The 25,570-nt window shown below is 40.8% G+C and overlaps 3 protein-coding genes across 3 annotated transcripts; 2 read left to right on the top strand and 1 right to left on the bottom strand.

Annotated features, from left to right (window-relative positions):
* Nucleotides 1-3,900: 3,900 nt before the first annotated feature.
* On the top strand, nucleotides 3,901-7,350 carry LOC6638043. The gene is made up of 3 exons (XM_002061125.4): nucleotides 3,901-5,230; nucleotides 6,788-6,986; nucleotides 7,054-7,350. Exons 2-3 carry the CDS (start codon nucleotides 6,788-6,790, stop codon nucleotides 7,206-7,208), a joined length of 354 nt encoding a protein of 117 aa, XP_002061161.2. The 5' UTR covers nucleotides 3,901-5,230; the 3' UTR covers nucleotides 7,209-7,350.
* A 937-nt stretch (nucleotides 7,351-8,287) lies between these two features.
* On the bottom strand, nucleotides 8,288-9,947 carry LOC6638042 (T-cell activation inhibitor, mitochondrial). Its single transcript, XM_002061124.4, has one exon. It carries the CDS (start codon nucleotides 9,873-9,875, stop codon nucleotides 8,460-8,462), a length of 1,416 nt encoding a protein of 471 aa, XP_002061160.1. The 5' UTR covers nucleotides 9,876-9,947; the 3' UTR covers nucleotides 8,288-8,459.
* A 760-nt stretch (nucleotides 9,948-10,707) lies between these two features.
* LOC6638041 lies at nucleotides 10,708-11,845 on the top strand. The gene is made up of 2 exons (XM_002061123.4): nucleotides 10,708-11,037; nucleotides 11,229-11,845. The coding sequence occupies exons 1-2, from the start codon at nucleotides 10,780-10,782 to the stop codon at nucleotides 11,808-11,810; spliced, it is 840 nt and encodes a 279-aa protein (XP_002061159.2). The 5' UTR covers nucleotides 10,708-10,779; the 3' UTR covers nucleotides 11,811-11,845.
* The last annotated feature ends 13,725 nt before the right edge of the window (nucleotides 11,846-25,570 follow it).

The raw sequence follows: 25,570 nt of genomic DNA, 5'->3' as shown, positions 1-25,570 counted from the left end.
CAAATACTTACACATATGTATGTATGTATGTATGTACATACATATATGTATGAATAGCACATGTGTACAAAATTCTTATCAATTTTCTCAATGTTTAATTGATTGAATCCATGGAAATGCGGTTAATGATTTACTTTGGAAATTGTTGATTTCTAATCGTGTGTTTACAACGGTTTCTGTAGCCACGCGCCATATAAATGATTCTGTTTGCTGTTTGCGTTGAAAGTTGAAAGGTCAACACCATCTTGCAGCAACAACAATAACAATAACAACAACAACAACATAATGCCAACAGTCTGGCCAGGCCAAGGACGCGGACATGGCCCAGACAATGTGCAGACATCCTTAGCCGACGCAACCGAATTGTTGTGTGTGTGTGTGTGTGTGTGCCAGACATTGACCTTGAAGGTCGTCTTGCCGACTGCAGTTCATTGGCCAGGGCTAAAACCCGCCATCCACCTACCATCATCATCATCATCATTACCCACCCGCCGCCACCCATCGAACAATCCAACAATCCGCCAACAATGTGTGTCTATGCCCGCTGGTTGGCCAACGACCGAATAACCGAGCATTTTGCCCTCACCCATACCCTCTTCTGTGTTCCATCTTGTTCTACCTAAAACCGTCGTTGGATTGCCTCTTTAATCTAACCTCTGTCAGTGTATTGACTCCAACGATAATAACTTCGTGTGTATGTTTAAATTCTGTTTTGCATTTTCGTTGTTGTTCAATAAACTTGTCATCTATAATAATGACCGACCTTAACCTGCTTTTCAATTGTTTATGAAGGTCCCTGGGGAGCCGAAATGTTCACCCCGTGCTAATAGATTCGTTTGGCTGTTGATTTCAGACATAATGTGTTGAAAAAATTGACAAGCCATGCTAAAAATAATCAAATATACTAAAATTAAAAAGAATCAGAAGCACACGTGTCTCTCTAAACAAGACGTCTTAGGACAAAACTGTTATACAAAACACAAACTTGTAACTTATACATTACCGTTATATGTAGCTGTTGTATGGATCTATCATAGAAGAGCGTGAATTTCAAGTGGGCCCTCCGTAAATTGCTTTTCCCTTGATGCGTTTCCCAAGCAATAATAGGATAGTCTGTCATCGTCTATGAAATATTCACCTACATATGTTTCAGGTCAAGCGGGCGATATTTTGAATTATTTTATTATTTTGCATTCATTTCGATTTCAACGATATCAAAGTTCATTTCCAAGACATATGTACATATGTATTTCTTACATACATATATATCTGTTGTCGTTGCAGTCTGCATCTGAGTTGGACTCTTGTCTAGGCTGGCTCTCTGCTATCACCAACTCAATGAGCACCTTCTGGGTCAATAATCTTGTTGTTGTTGTTGTTGTTGTGTTGTTGGCGCCCCTTTGCCGCACATGTCAATCAATGGTAAGTAGATCCAATTTTAGCTTGTGTAAACAATAATACTGCTCGATCCGCCCCCGAATCGTCTATGGGCAAGACATGGTCTTATCACTCACTCACACACACTCACACGCACACACACACGCACCCACACACCCAGAGAGGGCATGACTAAAGGAAAAATACCAGAGAAGAGATCCTTATTTTTCTCTATTTGTATTTTTCCCATAGGTGACGTCATTTCTTACCCGCTCCCCTTCTATCCATATCTCTCTTTTCCTCACACAATCCCGGGCTTTCACTCTTTCTTATTCCCACCCACCGTTCTTGTTTGGATTTTGTTTTTGTTTTTAAAAAGCACAGATTATGCGCTATTAATAGGAAAACTGAACAAAAAGAAAAAATCAACGATTGAGACTAAAGCATTGTATATTCTACCCACATATACATACATACATACATACAAATGTATGTACATGTATTCGTATACATATATAGACGCATAGTATTACTCGTACTTATAATCGAAACTAGATCACGTTGAATTCACGTTGATGTTGTTTACATGTGTTCCCCTAGTTGGCATTACGCTAAGCGCCCCCGACTTCGATCATGCCTTGCCTGCCTTCCTCCTGCCGCCGTCCAAGTGCCTCACCAGCCTTTGCCAGCGATTCCCGTCTCCGATGTGACTGGTTTCCGTTCTTCGTTCACGGCTCTGGGCTGCAGCGCAACATCAACACATCAACAACAATTCTTATCAACGAGAAACCCTCCGCATGACCCCTCTTATGCCATACAACATCACTATCAATGTGTCGGGCACAAGTCGAAGTCGCCTCCTACATATACATATACATGTATGTTTATGCATGTATGTGGGGTACCGAAACCATAACCGAAAACCTAACCGTAATTAATTCTATCCCAAAGCTGTATCAATTCTTTCGTCGAACATGTCAAAAATCTTAATACATACTGTCAAGTCGGTTCCTAAAGATATTCTCAATGGATTTCAATGCCTTAAGCAGATCTTAGGAAGAAAAACACAATTCAGGATCTAATTATCCTAAAGTAATTTGAAGATGAAGCCGTCAATGAATGGAAATTAAGCTAAAGAATCGAGTTAGGATCCAAGAAGCTTAAAATTTGTCCAACTATAATTAATTTTTTTTATTGATTTAGGTAATTGGTTAATCGGTTTCAATAACCTTGACATAATAGACGACAACAATTCTTTATTTATGAATGTACATAGATTGTTCTCATAGAAAGAAAAACAAAATATATATGCATAAATACATACATACATAGGTATATTAATGAAAAGATTTGTCATTTTTAATTATTAATTATTAAGGCGAGGTCAGCTTTAATTTCTTTCTTGTTTTTATCGACTTTCCTAGTCGATAATTTTACGAGTCATCAATCCGTTTACATTTTTATTCCTGATCCATTTGGGCCTTATCAGGCAGGGAATCAAATAATAATAACAAGTGTATCAATATCAATTGAGGGGTGCCCCCACAGGTTAAACCGAAATGAAGTCGGGGGCTGTCCTCTCTTCGTGTTCATCATCACATCTGTCATCATCATGATCATCACTTTTGTGTGTGTGAGTGTGTGTGCGTGTGTGTGTGGAAGGGATGGGGATGGGGATGGATGGATTTACTCTAGTTGTACTTGTTGTTTGCATGAAAAGTTGCCAAGCTGATAAGTGCATCTCACTCTCCCTCTCTATCCCCCCTCTCTTACTCACTCTCTCTCTCTCTCTCTCTCTTGTTGCCCCCTCCCCCTCTATATCTGTCTCTGTCAGAAAGTGTCTGTACTTTGTTCAGTGGGGATCTTATTAATATTATATTGTCATTGTTATTATTATTAACGCTGATCACACATACGTACAAAAATATATGTACTATAGTACAGTCGATGGCTAAAGTTTATGTACAATTTTCACAAAATGGAATTCAAGCAAATTTACAAACAGCAGAAAATGCAAATTCGTTGTGTCCAAACTCTTTTTGGGCCAACTGTATAATTCAATTCAATCAGTGGTCAGTGTGGCAACACTGTGCCTATTAGTAGATTTTTTTGATTGAAATTGAATGTGTCATGGACAATTGAAATGGTGACGTAGTGATCTATCTCCCTCTATCCCTCTATCTCTCTTTTACAGTCTTAGTAAAATTGTATAAACATGTAATTGGGTTGGAACAGAAGAAGAACACGGTGTTGCAAATAAATCTTGATGCACTGTGCCCAACACACACACACGCAGTGGCAAATTCTGTCCATGTGTGTGTGCGTCTCCTCCATAACCGGGGCTTCGCGGGCTGCTTGAAGCCAGCCAAGATTTCTTTTTCAATTTGGCTGTGAAACAACAAAGAACAAAAGCAAGGAATTATTTTCATATTTCCCATAAGTCCCGATTTCAACAGGCAATGTTAAATTTAAAAATTAAATAATAAGAAATACAAAAAAATTAGCTACAACAAACAAAACCAAACTTCTTAAATCGTGTGTTGTGTGTGTGAGTGTGTGTGTGTGCAAGTGGGAAGCTACAATCAACAAGAACAGCAACAGCAACAACAACAACAGAAACAGCAAGAAACGCCCCAAGTCAACGCTTTCAATCTGAGCGTCTAATTATAGGAATCCAAAGTGTCTAAAAATAAAATTCTTCATTCAATTCCACATTTCAATTCCACAAACATGGGCAAACACAAATCTCGTATTGTCGTAGAACGGTTGAGGGAGTGAGATAGCGAACTGACTTTCGTAATAAGCGTGAGCGTTCCAAGCCAACACGAACGAACAGCTGTTTCCATTAAGTGATAACAGAGAACTAACGGAGCTGCAGCAGCAGTACCAGAAGAAGGTGGTGGAGGAAGTAGTGGAAGTGGAAGTGGAAGTGAAACTGGAAGTCGAACCGAAGGTGGGGTGCGGAGGGTCGGGCTATTGTAAAATCTGTCTAGCAAGGAAACAAACACATACAGGGCAAGCGCAACCAGTTAGACAACGAAACAGCGATAGGATCCAAAGAACGAGACGGTTGTATATATAGACAGAGAGAGAGAGAGGGAGAGAGAGAGCACGCCTAAGAGAGAAAGACCTGGTGAGAGAGAGAGAGCGAAATAATACTCTCTTTGCTGCAGCAGAAGTAGCAGCAGCGCCACAAATCAAGCACACAAAACCCCCAAAGCGTGTTCCAAATCCAAACCAGCCGCATTGTCATCATCATCATCAGCGCGGATCACCGTCGCCGCCGCTGACGACGACGACGCCGCTGCCGTCACCACTCTGAACCACCACCCACTCATTCACTACCCCGCAATGCAGCAATTACGGGCATTACGTTAACTACCGCCATCAAAGACACTCTAAACTGAAATCGATATCATCGTACCCGTTACACACACCAAAAGCACACAAGAAACTGCACATTATATCCCAACTAATTCTAAAATTTTCAATTGTTTTATTTTAATTTTTTTTTTGTTTTTTTTTTTGAATTTTTTTTATTGAAAATTTATTGTGATTTTGAAACTTTGTGATTGAGCAAAAGAGCAAAAAATTAAAGCAAGAAAAGAAAAAACAAGAAAGTTCCTTAAGCAAGTGATAAGTTGTTTAACCCAAATATATATATATATAGTTAACCTTATTACATATATAAGTACAACAAATATCGGTGTAAATTACGCACAGGACTCACTATAAGCAGCAGATCTAGGAAATACACACACACAAACTCAAAGAACCCTATATATATATATATCTTTATCCATATATATATATACAATTCGCATCGTTTTAGTGCAAAATCCAGCATGCCAAAGTGAGTATATTTACAAAAAGAAGAACATAACTAATATTTATATACATAGTCATAAGAATACACTCGGGAAGGGGTGGGGGGAAAGTGGGAATATATCCTTCCTCCATGCATTTACATATCTTTAAAACCTTTTTATTCGATTCACTTTGCCAACTTATACATATTTCGACAATTTTCTTTTATTTCGATTTCAACTTACTACAATTTGCAAAGAAACCCAGTTAGGACTCCTCGGGAAATCTCCTTCTTTAATAACGACCAAAACAAAGTTCCAACTTAAAAATGACAATTTTAAGGATAATTATTTTCCAAGTATTCGCCTTGGCTCAAATACATCACTTTTAGATGGTTATAAATGGTATAAAGAGTATTACCAAATCGATTGGCCTAATTCGGACTAAAAAGATCCATCAATTTATAGTTTTTTATACTAAAATCTAATTAGCTGGAATTTCATCCATTAGCCCAGATGCCCTCAGTGCTCCTTATTCTCTGTACATATATAGTCTAATCTAATCATTATTCTAGAAAAACCTGACTTGTGAAAAGCAATTTGCAAATTTTTCAAACAAGCTAAACTAACGACAATAATAATTTCAGTCAATGTGCATCTTATTTTTTTATAGTAGGTATACCTACATACATTGATACAGTCAGTCAAAAAAGTATGCGTTGATGGGAAAAACACTGAAATTGAAATTATACAAGAAACCTGGATTCGTTTTACTTTTTTAGTAATTTCTACTCATTCATTCCTATTCACAATTATATCAATTATACTATATATGTAAATATTTGATTTTGACGACCCTAGAGACAAATTTCCAATTGCCTATTGTTTACTCGTCATCAGACATCACTTAGCACACATTCTTTCGTTGTCGAGATCAGCAAAAACATTGAACCACATACTCTTGGTACTATCTATATCTATATACATATATATATATATACGCATGTCTGTTTATACAACCCTTACCCATGCCAATCATGGGCACTAATGTTAAATAAAAACCCGAAACGAGCATTTTGTTATTGTTTTTCCACAACGAATTCATGTTAATAATGATAAGGCAAGAGTTCCACATCTCCTCCCGACAACCACACATAGCTCAGCTCAGCTCAGATCAGCTCAACTCAGTTCAGCACAACGGCTCAAATCGAATCAGATCGGTTTTATTTTTAAACATTGAAGTTTATGTAAATAAATAAATATATTTCCTGGCCCCAGGCGCGACGACATAAACAAATAATAAAAAAAAAAAGACAGCAATCACAATGAAAAATACATACAATAATATTTGAGATACTGATAAGAGAGCAGAACCTATGTATAATCCGAACCAGTATCAGAGAACCCACACACATACACACGCAGTGGCACACACACTGACACACTCACACACTCACATATGCACATGTGAAAATGAAAATGAAGAATCCATTTTGGTGTTTGGGGGGCAGGGGAAGTTGTGAAAGCAAAATTAATCTTTCGCCTTGATTTAATCAATTTTCTTGTTTTCCTGTTTTGTTTTTGTGTTTCTGTTTGTTTCATAGATGATTTTCGTACTACCATTATCGCTGAGAATTGCCCTACTCGTGGTCTTCTTCACTCACATCATGGCTTTGGTCAATGCCAGTCCACTTACCTCCCTGCCACCCGAGGAGGAGAGAATGATACGTTGTAGCGATGTTCTAGCCGAATCCATTCAGTTAATATGTAAGGGACGTACAAACTCCCTGGCGGATCTCTATCGTAAGTGAAATCAAGTTTCATTCTTGATCGCCCCCATTTTGATCCTTATTTTGTATTCATTTTCCAGCACGCAGTGTGGGACAGCGCGTTAAGCGTTTAAGTAACAATCAGCAGGCATCATCGGGTGGCTTCTATAGAATCCTACAGAGCGGCGCCATCCATGAATGTTGTCGTCATCCCTGCGGTCACTCTGAAATCAAACGATATTGTGCCCCAGATTGAATTCCAAAATCGAGTAGAGGATAAATAGAATTTGTTGTTCTTGAGTCGGGGAGTCGGGGGACTAACAGGGCGGGGATTCAGTGGGATTTCATATCCTGCATATACATCTATATATATATGTGTATGTGTATCCAGTAATTGTCTGACTATATATTTATATGTATGTATATATATATATACACACACAATGTCTAATATTATATAATTAATAAAATGTAACAAATGAGAAAATTGTAAACTGAAACAATCACTTGTAGAATCAATCAAACAATATCCCTAAAAACGTTAGCTAGAAAAACTGAATAAATAGAGAAGTTTCTAGCCCAAACGATAGTTAGTTGACACAATGAAAATGTACATAAGTTCCTTGTGAAGTCAATATCTTACTTTTATTCGCCATACCAAAATACATATATGTATATATAATTTATGGAGTCATAAATGCTTCCATCTGTACATTTCAATGACCTTTTCATCCGTATGGCTGCTGGATATAATAATAATACGACAGAATAGCCTTCTACCTAGTTAGACCCTTCTTGTCCATTCATTGCCTCTCAATTCAAGACCAACTCCATCTCTGTCAATTTGCCTTTTTTGTGGGGCGGGGGGGATGAGAAAATGCCTACTGAATACAATCCACTTGATGATGAGGCACAATTTGGGCGTAAAGGATACCAAAATGAGAGTTTTAAATCGACTCCATTGAAATTGCCACTTCAAATGATGACTGATGATAGTTTTTTCGGCAAAAACTGTGTCAAAAAGGGTTGCGGTCAAAAGAAGGTAGCAAAAAAAAGGGAATCATGATGAGCAAAAATCGATAAAACTTTGTGTAGTTTTTATACAAGCTATGGGAATGTCTATCTAATTGTGGGATTTACAAGTTTTTGCCTCCCAGAAGTATGCAACAAAAAATTAAAGTATCCTCCATGAGTTGTAGTTAACGAAAAGTCACACTTGTTTCATGATATTAATGTGACATTAGCCTAACTTGATTGTTTGAATCTCCGTTTTATATCCATTTAGCCATTGAATTAAAAACAGGAGCAAAGAAAATGAATGAGAAGGAAATTAAGTTAAGCAGTTTTTATGAAGTTTATATTTTGGAATGTCTTTCTATATGTTTTAAAAAGTGAATTCTTGGGCTGCTTACTGCATACATTAGGGGGCACACTGGGGGAATAGAGTTAACCCTATCCTGTTTCTATCAACAAAGATTAAAGGGAATTTATATTCTCTTGTTTAACCTTACTGAATCTTGCTTACAGCCTTACGATTCATAAAATCCCAGGGTATACAGATAATGCCATCGGTTAATACTGAATAATAATTGGTCACATGGATGCTAATGTTCTCATATGACTTGGCATTTGGTTCAATTTGGCTATGATTTTGAATTGGACCTTTGAGCAAATGTCGCAGAGTGCATACCATTTTGTCGGGAGTCACTGAATCATCTTTGGTAAGATTATCCAGCCGAAGTAATTTCTTACATTGTTCGACCAATTGACGCTCCTCGGCCATATCGCTTTTGTAGTGACTAAATCGCCGCTTGGCCAATTCCAAATTCGAGCAAATGAAATCAATCAGAACCGAACCTGAACACGATGCTGGGGCTAGGAAGAGACCTGTCGAAGTGATTTTGGGTTGCTCACCACCCGAAATGGGCACAATCGCCAGATGAAAGTCATTTAGACAACTTTTGGGCAACTTTTGCATTAATGGCCTGGAATCACATGACTCGTTAATCGAACTGATGACGCGCAGTAAGCCATTCGCATAGGTTTTAGCCTCACTAGCTAGAGGCATAAAGTTGTGCCTTTTAATCTGAATGCCCAGCAGGACGGTCGACAGGGCTTGTTCATAGAGGGGCACCAACTTGTGATAGATCTCATGCAATGTGATTTCCTTGATAAAGCTGTACCAACTTGTGACTGGATCTCCCGTGAAAAGCATCACATGACCATCGAGACTGATGCCTGTGTATGGGCCAAAGACGACAATCCTTTGGCATAGCATTGCCAATTGTGGACCATAGGCTTGAGCCAATTGCTCCAGCTGTTTCAAGCAGTCACAATATCGTTCCATATTGCAGCCACAATCGTAACGGGTACCAAGAATTCCCAAAGTTTGCACTAACGTCTTCTCAAGTCGGGCGATTTCCGTTTTCAGATCATTGCCAGACTGGGAACGGGCTCGAGCTGCTGCTGTCTTGGTCATCCAACTGTTATGATTCGATGCCATTTCCACACCCTTCATATTCGAGGTCTTCTCTGTCGCATTGGTCTCTGTCAACTGACACTTCTGTAGTATGTTCTGTACAAGCTCATGTGGATCGAGGATCTGCTCATCGACTTGTATCTGTATTAAATTATATGCCTCATCGGCTTCAGAGCGCATGTAGAAACTTAATTGTCCCTTGTTAGGCAATTGACTGGACTTGTGCTCACTCAACGACTCCAAATGCGAGCTAAGCAACTTGAGAGACTTTTCGTTTATCTGCTGGGCGAACGAATGATGTTTGCCCATATATTTTGGGTGCACAGCCGCATAGAAGGGCTGAAGAGCTGCGTTTAGGTCGCTGCTCAAAGATCGCCTCATTATCCAGCGAGAGCCTCCTTGCATTATCCTTATGCCCATTCTCGTTCCTGTCCCCAGCATCATTACTGTTATGCAATGATTTTAACAACAATTGTTGTATTTTTTTTTTTTTGTTTTATTTTTATTTTTTTTTTGTTTTTTATAAATACATTTTTTTAGAAATTTTGACAAAACGTGTGAGGAAACTAAAAATAAATTTCAAAACTGACTTTGATCAGTTTTAATGCACAGGAACTTTAAGTCTTAATGCAAAAAATAAAAAGGAGAGTAAAGATTTTCGTTAAGCAATTACCCCAAATTATGTACAATAATCCTTGTCAGATTAAAATGAATAAAAATTGGTTAAAGGAGTTCTTTCTTATGATGGTTTTCTTACCCATTGGCATTCAAAATTATATTGCCTACTTTTGGGGTGCAAATGCATAATCAGGATTTGGTTAAAGTTACGCTATTTATAGCCACTTTCTTGTTATTTCAAACTTTTTGCCCACAGGACATTTGAAAATAATTTTTAACTTTCAAAATGTAAATTTCTTAACTATCTATTGCACAATTTAGGAGACACCCCAGCCAGATCCGTCTTTATTGTTTAAACTTTGACAATAAATCTAACGTTTTTTAATCAGTTAGCTTCTGTACCTGTAACTGTTGGGGGAAAAACCAGTAGCTGAACATACTGACCCTCAGAAATGCAGCAGAAGAAGCAGGCGACCGATTCAAACCGGTTCAGAGCGTTTGTTGCCACTGGTATTCATGTATGTGTGTGTTTGGGTGAACCGCTCTCTGAACCGTTGTCACTGAGCGAGAAGCATTGCCAACTGGTTCAGAGATTGGTTTGCTCACTCTTTCTTGGCATTCTGGTCACTGACGTAAGTGGCCGCCGTTTCTGTGGTCTGGTCGTTCCGTTCCGTTCCGATTCGTTTTCAGTAAACCATGAATACTCAAATTGAGAAGACCAATCGGACCAATGTCGAATCAGAAATATATAAACCCCGTTAGTGAGCATTTCATTTACAACGATGAGACGCGCAAAAGCAAATGCAAGCAATGTCATTTCAATATGGCCGGAAGACATTCCGAAAACCTAATGCGGCATTTGAAACGAAAACATCAAATTGTCTACGATGAGGTTATGCGACAGAAGCGACTGCGACGCGACCGTTTGGCAGTCAGTCAAAGTCGGGGACCTTCTCCAGCATTGTCGCCAAAATTGATTGTCAAACTGGTAAAAAATATTTTGATTATATCTCCATGGAAAAACTTTCGATTTCATAACAGTAAAGTTGAAAATATCAAATACCTAATATAACTGTAGTTACTTAACAAAAGCCTCAAAATGTTCATTCTGATAAATTGGATTTGGAAAACTTTGTTCGAAATCGTTGTTTATCAAGTTTTTGCCATTTTATATTGCAGGATCCAACCAATGTGATTGCCACCGAGTCTGCCGAAGGAAAAGATAATCATGATAAAGCTAAAGATGCTGATTCTTACGATACCCGAGCTCTTGTGACCCATCCAGATGATATTGCCTCGTCTAGTCAACCCTCAAAGGATCATTTTGAAAAGATCTTTATAGGCAAAACGGAAATGCCTGATATCGATGAAGACAAAATCGAAAATCATCAAGTTCACCTAAACAGTGAAACAGCGAGAAATTCGTTTTTGGGCATTCCAAATCAAGTCCATGGAAATTCTCATTATAATCAAGTCCCTGCAGCATTACAAATTTTGTTAAAGCATCCGCAAACAATGGAAACACCTGCAGCATCTTCCAGTAGTCTCGCCTCTCTTATTCCAGCAACCAATGCCCAATCTCTGGCCGGGAATGACGATGATGCCTACTTTTTGCAATACTTGGGCAATAAATTTAGCAAATATTCCACACGAACCAAAAATATTATACAATTTCAGATAAATCGCATTCTATATAAGGCCGATATGGGTGATTTCGATAACCTCGATTCATCTAAAATATCCGAAATACATTTCACATGAAAGTCAACCAAAAAAACTTAACAAAAAGTAAACAAAATTAGACCAACCAAAATATAGTAATTTCTTATGTGATTAGAGTAATATTTATTTATATATCTAGAATGATAATTTATGAGGTGCTAAAACCAATTTAGGTGAATAAATCAAATGTAAATCAGTGAAACTTTTTTTTAAATTTAAATTATTCTATAGATTTTCAAATTGTTTTCTAAATGTTTCCAAGTGTTTATGGGTTTACAATCCCTCTAATTATATCCTAATGTTTCCTTCAAGAATTAACTGTCCATTAATATCAAATTCCATTGACTAATTCATTTTCAAACACAGGATACCAACAATTGCATTATTCCAATTCAAGCGATCCATCGACTTGTTTTCAATATGTGTTAAGATTTAAAATTAGATTATTGTATCATGACATTTGACTCATAAGAAAGTGTTTGATTCATTTTCCTGTTTGTAACTTGCGTATTTTAGCAACATTCATTCATTGTGTCTAGGTTTAAAATAAGTATTTTTTGTTGTTTTCTTTAAATACCATTTTATGCAGCGATTTTAAACAAATTAGAAATCTTATAACCTAAGTGCTGTTTTTTTAGTCGTATTTCCCTTAGGCATAAATTTCATTTCTGACTGTCTGCCTCTCATTCTCTTACCAATCTGTTGACATTTACCTCAAGTACTTAGGAAATGGCAAGACAAGACAAGTTTGGCTTTGGTTCTTGATAACATATTCGCATAAACATTTTACCAAATTTCATTTCACTTCAATGATAAGTGATGCCAATTCTCAAATTTTTTCTAGGGCTTTCTAATCACATGTAGAAAACAATTCCCCAATCATTGTTTCATCATTGGCCTCATCTCGCAAATTTGCTGAGGGGTTCAATCAAAAGAATTGAAAAACGAAAAGTTCAACAGGGTCAAACACCTTCAATTCGACGCAGACTCCGATTCCGACTCCAACAAACGACTTGGCACTGGTTTAGCAAGTAGACGACGAGGGATGAGGGGATGATTAACATTTGAGGGCGGGTTTTTTTGTTTTTTTTGTGTTTGCTGGTGCCACTTTTACTCGATGAATCCCAAAAAGAGTGCGGAAAGTTTTAATATTCTATTTCGCACACACACACACTCACACACAGACACACACGCAAATCAACAAATTAATATGTATGTATGGAAGTAAGTAAGTGTGTGTGAAAGTGACAACAACAAAGGCTGACCAAAAGACCAAACCGTCTCAATTCCTGCTTTCCATCTGCTGTCTGGTTACCGTTTTAGCTCGTCCGTCTTCGTCTTGGTTTAATAAAGGTTTTGCGTGTATGTGTGAGTGTGTGTGTGTGTGTGAAAGAGTGCGGGAGGTAACGAACTGAACTGAACCGAACCATCATCTCTCAGACATCATTTTATGCAGTTTAATGTAAATATACCAACAAACAACATAAAAAGTATACAGGAATATATGAACCTATGTACATGTACATACGTACATAAGTGTATGTGTATGTGTTTGTGTTTACTTAGCTGCCGAGCTGCAATGTCGTCACACCTGCTGTCGCCTTTGAACCTACATACATATATGTATGTTCATATGAGAAAAGTAGTTGAGAATTTTCTTGTTTCTTCCCTTTGATACCCTTATGTAGGGCATTGCCAATTGCCTGCCTAAGGGTTATCAGCACCAGATCTGTCAAATCAGCTATTTTACGGCATACCAGAGATGTCCTTTTTTGAAAGACTCAAGCGAAAATAGGCTCCTTTTTACTTGTTTACCAGATTAAACGAGAAAAAGCCAAGTTTGGCTGAGCTTCACTCCAAAAAGGGTAAAAACCATTTTAAAATCGTGAAGTCCTTCAATAAATTTCCTTGAATACGTTTTAGGATTTTTCTATATTATGAGAAGTTTTGCGGCAAGCCTACTTTCAAAGATATTTTTATATCTCCACTGTGATATTTGTTAATAAAGTGGGCTATAGTGCCATCCGATCCGACCAATTCGTTTTGATCTCATTTAGGCAACAAAATGCTTTAAATACAAGGTTTCATTTCAGTAGCGGTCAGACGGACACGGCTATATGGACTCGGTTTCTCAAAGGGAACTCGCAATTCATCAAATTCAAATAGAACTGATTCATCTCATAATACGTCTCATACTATCAATCGACTTGATATCAATATTTGTAATATCTCTAAATTAAAACATCACATCACGATGTTTGACTCACAAGAAACTGTGATTGATTCATTTCCTGTTTGTAACTTACTACTTTTAGCAATGTTTAATCCATAATTTATTCATTAGCAATGCATTTCCATCTTTAAGCCAAGTAATTTTCTTTTGTGAACTATTACTAGGACACGACTTTTGAAATATATCCTTTTCGAATTTCGGGCACCTATACATGTGAGAGTTTCTAGTTTTGCGTCCATTTTCCTTTAAAACACTATTTCTATACCGAAAGAGAATCGATTTCTATACGTGAGAAGCATTAACTAATAGAAGGAAAAAGCAAATTTTCAGATACATACAGATCATAGCCATACTTATACATATTTGTCATCCCAGGAAGCCTTGTCCACAAGCCAAGCAACTAGTCAGAGTCAAGGATCCTACAATACTTCATGGAAACGGAAACGTCTCCTTCTCAGTTGGAAATATTTGACCACTTTTTGAATACCCTTTGCAAGGGTATAACGAAGAGCCCAACAAGTTGTGGCCGGCGTTGGCATTTACAACAAATGCGACAGGCTAATCCAAATAATCGTTTAGTTTTTACAAAGATAACGAGAATCTCGGCCTTTCTTTTACTCTCTCTCTCTCCCCCCTCGCCCCCTCCCTCTCTCTCTATCTCTTACCATTTGTCCCTTTCTTGTTCTCTTTCATTGCCTATTCGTTGATTGATTCGCCTTAGATTCTGGGTTTTCTAGTTTTCAGTATAAAGAGGAGTGGAGAGGGCAGAAGAGAAGAGGAGGAGCGGCACGACGGGCATGAGATATGCGGTTAGTGGGAAATGCTAGAGGGGTGGACTGGAGTGGGCTGTGGCGGGGTGCGAGGTAGGAGATGGGGGCCTTCTGATTCACATTTTGCCTGCCACTTCCATTTTCATTTCCACATGCAAACTAGGCACAAAGACGACGACAACAACAAAAACGGACGCGACACGTGTGTGCACATACATGTTGATATGTGCACACACAAACACACACCCATATCCGTATTTATAAATGTAAGGAAGACGGATCAAGCCAGAGGCAGAGGGATGACACACACACACACACACACAGAGCCAAACAGGCAGTCAGGAAGAGGGAGCAAACTCAGAGAAACATTCTTTGATTCTGAAATTCTGCTCTATGCCGTTGTCGACGTTGACGTTGACGTTGACGTCGCCGTCGTGTTGTTGTTGCATACAGAAATATGTCGTCTGACATTTCTCCCATGCTGCTTCCATGTAATTCGCTTTACTTTTTTCTTTTTTTTTTTGGTAAATAAAATAGATGAAAATCAATTTGACGTGTCTTGAATTCTGTTTTAGGTTTAAAGAACTCGTTTTTACAAAAGATAAAAAATAAGGAGAGAGAAAGAGAGAGAGAGAGAAGAAAAGCATGGAGAAAAAACGAAGCAGAAGGCGAACGACCACGACGACGACCAAACGAACGATGAGTTCGAGGCGAAGAAGAAGAAGATGATGATGAAAAGTCGCCAACTGTTGGTGGAGCGGTGGATGGAGTGCAGAGAGCGGGCCGGGGTCAGGGGACGGTGAAATGGAAATAAACTTGAATTGTTTACACGCAAAGTAAGAGAGCATTTGAGTATTTTAACGCGAGCGTACTGGAAAGTTGGTGGAGCATTGGGGGGGGGGGGGCTAGGATGGGGGGACAACGTCTGAGGAAACACGGGTCACATTTTACCGATACGATATGCGTGAGTGTGTGTGTGTATGTTGGAATTCCCGCTCATCGCTTGCCACTCTTGTGTCATTTTTCAGAGTTGTAAAACAAACATGCCACCAAAAATAAAAATATTGAATTTTCTCAGGGAGCGGCGAGGGGGGGAGGACGACGCGATGATAATTACATCAGTCTTATTGCCATTTATGTAAATGAAAACAATTTGTTTGAGAGGGGCGAGGGGGGCTGTTGTCTCATAACGAATAGGGCGACCAGCTTAGCGGCGTTGTCTTTCACATTGTATCGCATCAATTGAGAATAGTTTAGAACAGTTGTTTCTGCATTTCAGACCAGGGAGAGGACAAACGTAGATCAAATGAAGAAAATTTTCCCTCATTTTCCACAATCTAATCCCCCGAATCCGATTAGCAGTCGATTCGCCTTTTGATTCGGCAAACATTTGACATTAATAATTGATTATTTTTCTCAAGCCACAAAAGAAAATGAATTAAATTTCTGATTAGGGGGAAAAGTGATAAGTGCCTGAGGGCCTAAGTGGCCACCCACTAAGGAAAGGCCTTTATCCAAAATTGCATAACGTCAGAATTTGAGAACAAAAGTGTAGAGACACACGGGACACTACACGAGTTTACATACCAAATTTGGTAGCTCTAGTTCGCAAAATTTCCGAGATCTAGGTGTCAGTCAAGAATGGTGATCAAGAATATATATCCTTAATGGGGCCAACAGAGCTTCCTTCAGCCTGTAACATACATTTTGGCGACTTTCATATGCCATTTCACAGAAAGAAATCTGCACAGTGGGAGGTCGCATTGAGTATGTGCAGTATGACGCAAGTATAATGTGGCTTACTACACCCACACCCAAAGACACGCACACACACACACACACACGCACACAAATACACCCACCCATAGAGTACCAGATGTCAGATGCAGCTGATGAGTGGGTATCTCTGGCTCTCTATATGTAAGGGGAGGGGAGAAGGGGTGGTGTGGTGGGGATATTAAAGTTGACTAACAGACAAAATGGAAGCGACAGGATATGCAGAAGGAGCATATGATGATGATGACGCTAGCGGTTACTCCGTTGACGCTACCAAATGATGCTAGTCTGGGCCTACAATGGCCTACAATAGCCAACAGCAAGAACAACATTTGCCCTCCTCTTCTCCCTCCATTCGTTATAGAGGAAAAGTAGAAGTAGAAAAAGAAGACCAACAAACGAAGAAAACAATAAAGTCGAAAACATACAAGTAAGTCTGACGACGACTGCAGGAATCAGAGAGATTTAGAGAGGGAGAGCGAGAGAGAGAGAGAGAAACTGGAGAATGACGAAACAACCCAGGCCGCAGGACGCATTGACGTGGTGACGGATGACGCCTGTGTGTGTGGTTGTGTGTGTGTAAGTGTGTAGACGACATGCATCCACAAAAGAAGGCCTGCTATCGGTACCGAATCGAAAGCAAACTAAAAGTAAATTTCATAAAGCATCTGCAAAAGCAAATGAATCATTTAAGTTACCTCACCGACTTAGTCATACCATGCAGACAAATGTGAGCAAATGAGCGGTTCCTCCCACGAATTCATCGTGGTAATAACTTGGCCATTTGTGTCGGTAGTGTCTAGCTTCTCCATCTTACATACATTTTGCCAATTTCATATACCATTTCATCCACCGTGTACATGGTATCAAAAATAAAGAAGAGAAACAACTGAATAAAAAGGAGAAACATAACCCAGCAAGAGAGAGTTTTTGCTTACGATGGATGCTGATGATGCCTGGGAAATGACTACTTTCTTGGCGTTTTAAACTAGAAAACTCCATTATTTTGCTTACAGTCAATACATCAGACCCCTTTAAAGAAGCCATCCCCTTGAACTGTCCTCTTAGACTGCCACAAGATTCTTAAAAATGAAATGAAGAAACGCAAACTCTCTTAAATTGTTTTTCAAAGTGATTGCGATAGAGTCTAATTTTAAGAATATATTAATCTATCCATTACCTGAAGGTCCTCTTGAAGAAGTCGAAAGGAAAATCGAGGTCATCGTTTTGGCAAGCGAAAACTGATGTAAAGGTAGAAATGATCCTTTTAGCTTGACCCACATATAAAGTGTAATAATGGCGACTTTAAATAAGTATAATGTGTGTTGATTTTTCACACTCCAATGGAAACAGTTCCCCCACCCCATCATCTTCATGACCAATTCCATCCCCATCTCTGTCACTCCATTTTCGCAAACGATATCAAAACTAAATCCATATATACAAGAGGCCAAAGCAACCCTCCACAACAACGAAATTGAAACCCCTTGTCCCGAGAGTGTTTCTCTGTCAACGGGTGGCGTTGGCTATTTGCCCTGCATCAGCAACAGCCACAGCAACAGCAACAGCAACAACAACATGAACAATGACGACAGCAATGACGAGATGTTATAATACCCTGAAAGGGTATACTACCCATAAATGAGGTTGGCATGTCTTAGATATTGAGTTGAAACTCCAATATCTTAGGAGAACAAAACTCAGACCCAGAGACCAGAGAACACCAATTTATTTTTATCCATATATCCATATTGAATTTTTGACTATTTTTGAAGCGCTGTAGTATTAACGTTCTGGTGTCAGTCAAAAAACGGCAAATACCATTGAAAAATATGACCTTTGTTCTCTAAAATACCATTAAGTTGGCTAACAGATCAGTTTTTCTTCTAAGATATATATATAAACTATTGATCTGCAAAATTCTTTAACATATACTCGACTTAAACGTTCAGGAACTTAACCCAATAGGAGACTAAGCCGCCATGCTTTTTTATGAGAATGAGTGAGATGACATAACCGATGTTAGAGTATAACAAAGTCGGGGCTATGACTTATTCTCGCCCTTGTTGTTGTTGTTGTTGTTGTTGTTGGTGTTGCCGATATTGTTGATGGGACTTAATGCAGCAGCCCGCAAAATCGTTTAGAGGGCTTTTCTCTACCATTACAACAAACAAAAAAACACCCCCATCCCTCCTCTGGTACTCTTTCTCCCTCTCTATCATTTCTCTCCCTCTTTTTCTTCTTATTCATGTTCTCATTTTGAGTCGAAACGACCAACAACGAATTTCTGTTGCCTGGCAATCACCGGTTTAATTAGTTTAAGTGCGCCATCAGTTTGTCGTATGTATGTATGTATGTATGTATGTATGTATGTATGAATGGATGGATGAAGAGAATGTTATGTAGAATGTAGGAGCTATAAGTGGGCGATTGTTTGGAAGCATTATAATTGAGGTGTGTGTGTGTGTGTGTGTGTGTGTGTGTGTGTGCGTATGCTAATGAACTTCTGACGTTGAATGACGAAAAATGTATACATATAATGTAGATATTCCATTGCCCGCAGACTAGAAAACCTTTTAAAAATTGTCCTAATCATAAAGATTACCTAATGTAGATTCACGTCAAAAGTTAACCTCATGTTTCATAAAACTCTCTTAGGCCGCCAGCAACTGTTATCCTTGGCAGAGTTTATCCTGCACTTTTCATTGTCATAATGTGTGAAAAATTCATCTCTTAATTGGTCAGTCAAAGAACAGTTAGCAAAGTTCAGTTAGTTTTTGAACATTTTGACTGGCTCCATTAAATGGCTGTCTATCAAGTTAATATGCCGTAACGTCGTAGAGTATGAGGAGGGGGAGGATGAGGTCTGTATGGGGTGAACGGGTGGTGGTAAGTTGTTATTAAGTGGCAATTTAGCGATCGGCTTGAAATTGAAAGTGATTTTCAATTTATAAAAATTCATTGTCAAGCGTCAAAGGCGATAAGAATTGACAACAGTATTAGTGTTAGTGTTAACGTTATAACGTTGACGCCGACGACGACAGCGACGTCAAAAGTGGTGGCAGCATCGCTGACAACCACAGCAAAAAGCAACCCCCTCAGCGACAAACGTTGGCAACCGCAACATCACATAGATACACGCACTCACACACACACACACACACACACACACTTGCTCACTCGCATACATGATGAGAATGCAGAAGCAGCTGTATGAATTTTTTAACAGCTGATAGCATTGGAAATTCATGATGACGTCGTCGATGTCTCAGTATCAGGCTCTCTCACGCTTACGCTCACACTCTTTCATGCTCTCGTTCTCTTTTTGTAGCAGGTATTCTCTTTTAATGCGCAGTTCTCTTCAACAACTTCCGAATACCACAAGGTCTGCTGATCTTGAGAGCGCTCAAGAGACAGAGCGAGCGAGAGAAGAGACAACATAAATTGCAGTGATAATAACAGCTGACAATTGTCTTGGTATGTGTGTATGTTTTTTGTATATGTTTACCTGTGATTGTCTGGGCGGAACAGCTGCAACACATGTAAAGACTTTTTGATGGGAAAATACCCGCCGCCGCCCGCACCTCCCTCCCAACAAAACAAACGCCAGCATGCATGTTGCTTTCTTTTTGAACAAAACGAACGTTGCTTGTAATATTCACACATACATACGGACAAACATATGTATGTATGTATACAAACATATTGGTAAATTCATTATTATTTGAACCCATATGAAGTTGTAAGTGATTCATTATCCAATTTGATTCTTGCATGCAAAGTTGCATCTTTTTCGAATAGTAGACTTATGACATTTGTAGAAAGAGATTTGTCAAACAATATTCAATGTAAATACTTTACATCATATTCTTTTAACCAATTAATTTTTCACGAAAAATAGCTTAAGTGCCCTTTGACTTGAGTTTACATTTCAAATAATATTTCGTCATCATTTAAAATTTCTAACTGCATCTCTCTTCGGCGCTTAAGTACATACATACATATGTATATCGCTCTCTCTTTGTCTCTCTAGTTTTGCTTTTAGTCTGAAGCTTTCGTTACAAATGCCTAAAAACCATGTTTAATTGTTACCCGTTTAAAGTCTGCCTACCCCCCGCTCCATTCACTCTTTTGAGCCCTGCTCTGTCCTATGGCTGGTCCTTTGTACGTGTTCATCAGTGGCTCTCTGTCTCTCTCTCTCTCTCTCTCTCACACACTTTTTATCTTCTTTTGCTAGTCCTCCTGCTGCTTGCGCTCCTTTTCACTAGCTCTCCACCTCCTTTTCTTTCATTCTGCCCGCCTATTGTCGCTTGTTTGCTTGGCTGGCCCTTTGTCTCCGTCTCCCAGCAAAATGGTTCAACAGATACATACATGTACATACATATATGAAACCGTCTGTGTGTGTTTTTTTTTTTTAATTCATTTATTAAGTGATAGAAATATATACAAAGAAGGAAAGGAAATTTGGAAAAAAGTTTGCGAGGGGAAGTAGCTTGTGTGGTACTGCCAGCGAGGGTATTGCTTCACACAGGCGTGCTTCCACCCGCTTCCTGCTCTCAGGTCATTCGACTCGACTCAGCTGCTCCACTCTGCGGAGCTCAGTCATGGCGATAGCCGCGAACTCGTTGAATGCCTCCCAGTTTTCCCTGCGACGAATCATCATTGGGACCAAGTTGGATACCGTGATTTGCTCCCCGAGTTCCGCCTCGAGGTGTTCTCTCTCGGTTTCGAAGCGTCCGCACTTGAAGAGGACATGTTCGGCCGTCTCGTCTTCTCCATTGGCGCACCATGCGCACTCTGGGCTTGATGCGTGTCTAAACCGGTGTAGGTAGCCACGGAAGCACCCGTGACCGCTCAGAAGTTGCGTCGAGAAGAAGTTGACTTCTCCATGGGCCCTGGCCAACCAGTCTTTTAGGCTTGGGATTAGCCGATGGGTCCATCTGCCTTTTTGCGACATATCCCATAGCGATTGCCACCTTGCTATACTTATTTCGCGCGCCTGGACCCGTAGCAATTCTTTTTCGGTTGGCACTAAGTTTGGCTCTTTTAGTGCCCAAAAGAGTCTTTTGGATTCATCGGCCAGGATTCCGACTGGGATTGCGCTTGCTAGTACCATGGCTGCGATACCTGAAATCGTACGAAATCCGCAGCAGACCCTTAGTGCGCTGATTCTAAATATTGAGTCCAATTCTCTGGCGTACGATTTTGTGGACATTGCTTCTGCCCAAACGGGCGCGCCGTAAAGCATGGTTGCCTTGATTACGCCATGCCACAGCGTTTTTCGGCTCTGGCTTGGTCCTCTTGTGTTGGGCATCAAGCGTGATAAGGCAGAGCAAGTTATTCTGGCCTTTTTGGCCGTTGCCGAGAGGTGATCTTTGAAGTTGAGCCTTGAATCGATGAGTACTCCAAGGTACTTTATTGCCTTTTTTGTTTTAATCTGCGTGCCGCCGACCTGTATACTTGCTGTCTCCACCTTTTTCCTACTGCTTACAAGAACAGCTTCTGTTTTATTTTCGGCCAGAAGAAGGCCCGTTGTAGCCAGCCATTGTTGCACTCGAGCGATCCCGTTCGAGCACATTGTCTCTACTTCGCTCAGATTTTTTGCCACACTTACTACGGCTACGTCATCAGCAAAGCCTACAATCTCGACCCCAGCAGGCAATTCCAAATTTAGGACGCCGTTGTACATAGCATTCCAAAGCAGGGGTCCCAGAACCGAACCCTGTGGGACACCTCCAGTGATGTTGTATATTTTCTCTCCTTCAAGTGTGTCTGCGTGTAGACTTCTATTGGAAAAGTAACTACTTATTACCTTCCATAGATAGTGTGGTATGCCGAAATTTCGCAGGGCATCTAGAATGCAAGGCCACCTTGCCGAATTAAATGCATTTTTCACATCTAAAGTGGCTATAATGCAATACTTCTTGGCACCTCCTTTCCATCGATCACCGGCTATTGCATTGCGTGCTATGCTCACCACTTTTTGGATAGCGTCGATAGTAGATCGCCCCTTTCGGAAGCCAAATTGGTTATCCGACAGTGCGTTGGCAGAATGTAGTGCCTCATCTAGTCTATCCGCTAGGATTCTTTCAAGCACTTTGCCTGTCGTGTCCAGAAGGCATATAGGTCTGTATGCTGTGGCTTCGCCGGCTTGCTTTCTTGGCTTTGGTAGCAGCACAAGCTTTTGTCTCTTGTACAGATCTGGGAAGACTCCGTCATTAATGCATTTGTTGAATACAGACGCGAATATATCCGGATGCTGGTACGCCGCAATTTTTTGAGCTTCGTTGGGGATGCAATCGAGGCCCGGGGACGACCTGACTCTGGTTCGCGCAACAGCTGCCAGTAACTCCCGTACACTTATTGGAGGTATAGTTTCCACATCCATTGGTGCTGCGGGACTATTGGTGGGTGGCTGGGGGGGAAAAGTTCTCCTACTATGCGGTCCATGTCATCAACAGAGTGGGGCTCTGTCCTTTGGTTGGTTTTTAGCCTCTTCATCACGATTTTGTACGGTCTGCCCCATACATCGTTTTCCGCTTCTACAAGAAGGTCATTGAAGCATCTCCTTTTGCTGCGGCGAATTGCCAGTTTGAGGTCCCTGCGCTTCTGCTCGAATTCTATGCGGAGAGTTTCGCAATCATCGCTAACTCGATTCCGTTGGTGTCTCCTTCTGGCTATATGACATTCCTTGCGAAGGTTGGCGATCTCATCATTCCACCAGTATGTCGGTATGTGTTCCCTTGGGCAGGTATTTTTACGCGGCATGCTGGACTCGCATGCGTTACGCAGCCATTCGAATAGTCCTCTTGCCGATGTGGCGGTGTTGACATTCTGAGCTAGTGTGCTGGTGAAGTTTTGCATGTCCATGCGTTTTGTGTTGTACCGCTGGGGTCTCGCTGTTGGTCTGTCGTATCTACGCCGGCCCTCGATAGTGCATAGGATTGCCTTGTGATCACTGGCCATGTAGGTATCGCTCACTTCCCACCGTGCGTAAGGGCAAAGTGCATTGCTTACAAAAGTAAGGTCAATCGTCGAGCCGATATTGCCCCGTTGAAATGTGTATTCCTCGCCTGTGTTTAGAAGTGCCAGATCAAGTGTGGCAAAAGCTTCTAGTAGAGTTTGGCCTCTTGCATTGGTTGATGCACTACCCCATTCTGATGCCCAGGCGTTAAAATCTCCGGCAACAATTGCCGGCCTGTGGCTGCGAATCTGGTCTGCCAATTCGTCTATCACGGCGCTAAACTCTCCGAGGCTATAAGAGGGAGGGAGGTAGCAGCTGAAGATCCAGTAATTGGATACTTTGGCTATCACAAAACCATTGAAAGACTCTGGAGATTGTACTTGTGCCGGTGTAGGCCCGCACGACCAAATCGCAGACTTTCCAGAGTTGTTTTGGACCCATTGGGAAGACGATAAGTTTCTATAAGGCTCGCTTATGATGGCAATGTCTGTGCGTAGGTCTCTGACGGTTTGGACTAGTAAGTCCTGCGCCGCCTCGCAGTGATTGAGGTTTATTTGGATTAATCTAATCATGGCGAGACGAAATCCCTCCTCTTGGGCCATGAACACATTTCTGGCTGCCTGCTATGTGGCCGATGTTCTGCTCGCCGCTGGCGATACATAGACAGCATGAGGGGCTGTTGACGCACTCACTTATTTTGTGCCCGCTTTTGCCGCACTTTAGACAGAGTCCCGTTCTGTCGATTTTGCTGGAGCATTTCGACGCAATATGGCCGTACTCTAGGCATCTGAGGCATCTTTTTGGAGCGTTATTGATGCTAATTGGGCAAACGTTCCAGCGAACTTTAATTTTGCTGACTTTGAGCATTTCCTTGGCTGTCAATGCTGGGACGCTCACTGTGGCCCGCTGGTAGCCTGAGTACATTGGGCGGAGGCTTTTTATTGACTGAGGTTGTATTTGAATCTGGCGTTCTGCCCAAAATGCCGATATAATGTCGTCTCTGGTTACCTCCTCGTCGAGATCCTTGATATCGAGTCTGATCTCCTCAGTTAGGGGTTTGGCCTCAAACTGGCTTCCAAGCGCCGCGCCGATGTCTACGCTCATTTGCTGGAGATTGTTACCCATGGGTTTTTCTATCTCAAGCAAGAGATCGCCTTTTGCGGTGCGTCGTACCTTTTTTACGTTCGCTCCGATAGCCTTTAGATTCTCATCCTCGCTACGAGTGACAATTTTTAGCATTTCGCTGTACGTTAGGCTGCCCTTGTTTGCTATTAGAATAGCGTCTGACCTGTGTCTTGGTAGTTTTTGCCTTGGCGCGGGCGTCCGTTTGGCCCTTCTGACCGTGACTTGCTGCCAGTCTGCACTGTTATCCTCTGGCTTGTTGGAATCGGCATGTTGGGAGCTGGCTACCCGCTCTTCATGAAACTGAGGGGCTCCTCGCTTTTTCTTTGGCGGCGTCTTTCGTTGCGTTGCCGCGTCCTCTCGTGGGCGTTTTGGTGTGTCTCTGCGCTCTGGCTCTGCTGTTTGCTTGCCCAGGAGTATTGCCGCTGGAGAGGTTTGCGTATTCCTTTCCTGAACATCCCTGGGTTTTTGGAACATACCCGCCAACGCTTTCTGGCAGAGCAACTCTTGGAGTTCTTTCAGCCTTACTATGGCTTGTTTTGTGCTCATATTGATATGTCGCACTGGCTTTTTGTTGTCGTCCCGCTTGTTAAACAAGTGATCTAACTGCCATACTAACACGCCAAGTTCGTCCAGCTCAGCTATGCGAGAGATCACTGGGGGACTGGGAGCTAAAGACGTTACGTCTGGGCTGTTAAGCACTGCTTGTGCACACGCTAAGGGTGTTTTGGCTGCGTTGCCATGTACTGGAGGAGGAGATATTCCGATCAACGGACGTCGGCCAAATACGGCTTCCTCGCTCATGTTGCCCAATGGATCACTCTCTGGCTGGGAATGGTGATCCAACGATGCCACAAATTTATCCATTGGTTCAAGAAACCCAGTTCGGAGGCAGTATCCAAACACAAAATTGCGGTAATGGTTACAATTTTGA

This window comes from Drosophila willistoni (assembly GCF_018902025.1).
Source record: "Drosophila willistoni isolate 14030-0811.24 chromosome XL unlocalized genomic scaffold, UCI_dwil_1.1 Seg141, whole genome shotgun sequence".
NCBI classification, from domain to species: domain Eukaryota; kingdom Metazoa; phylum Arthropoda; class Insecta; order Diptera; family Drosophilidae; genus Drosophila; species Drosophila willistoni.
Note: the sequence above shows the minus strand (reverse complement) of the source record. Positions and strands in the feature narration are given on the sequence as shown.

Bases quoted from the DNA above. Each gene is read 5' to 3' on its own strand.
- LOC6638042 (XM_002061124.4), bottom strand. From the start codon at position 9,875: ATGATGCTGGGGACAGGAACGAGAATGGGCATAAGGATAATGCAAGGA.
- LOC6638041 (XM_002061123.4), top strand. From the start codon at position 10,780: ATGTCGAATCAGAAATATATAAACCCCGTTAGTGAGCATTTCATTTAC. The intron at 11,038-11,228 runs GTAAAAAATATT...TTTATATTGCAG, and splicing joins CAAAATTGATTGTCAAACTG to GATCCAACCAATGTGATTGC.
- LOC6638043 (XM_002061125.4), top strand. From the start codon at position 6,788: ATGATTTTCGTACTACCATTATCGCTGAGAATTGCCCTACTCGTGGTC. The intron at 6,987-7,053 runs GTAAGTGAAATC...TTCATTTTCCAG, and splicing joins CTCCCTGGCGGATCTCTATC to CACGCAGTGTGGGACAGCGC.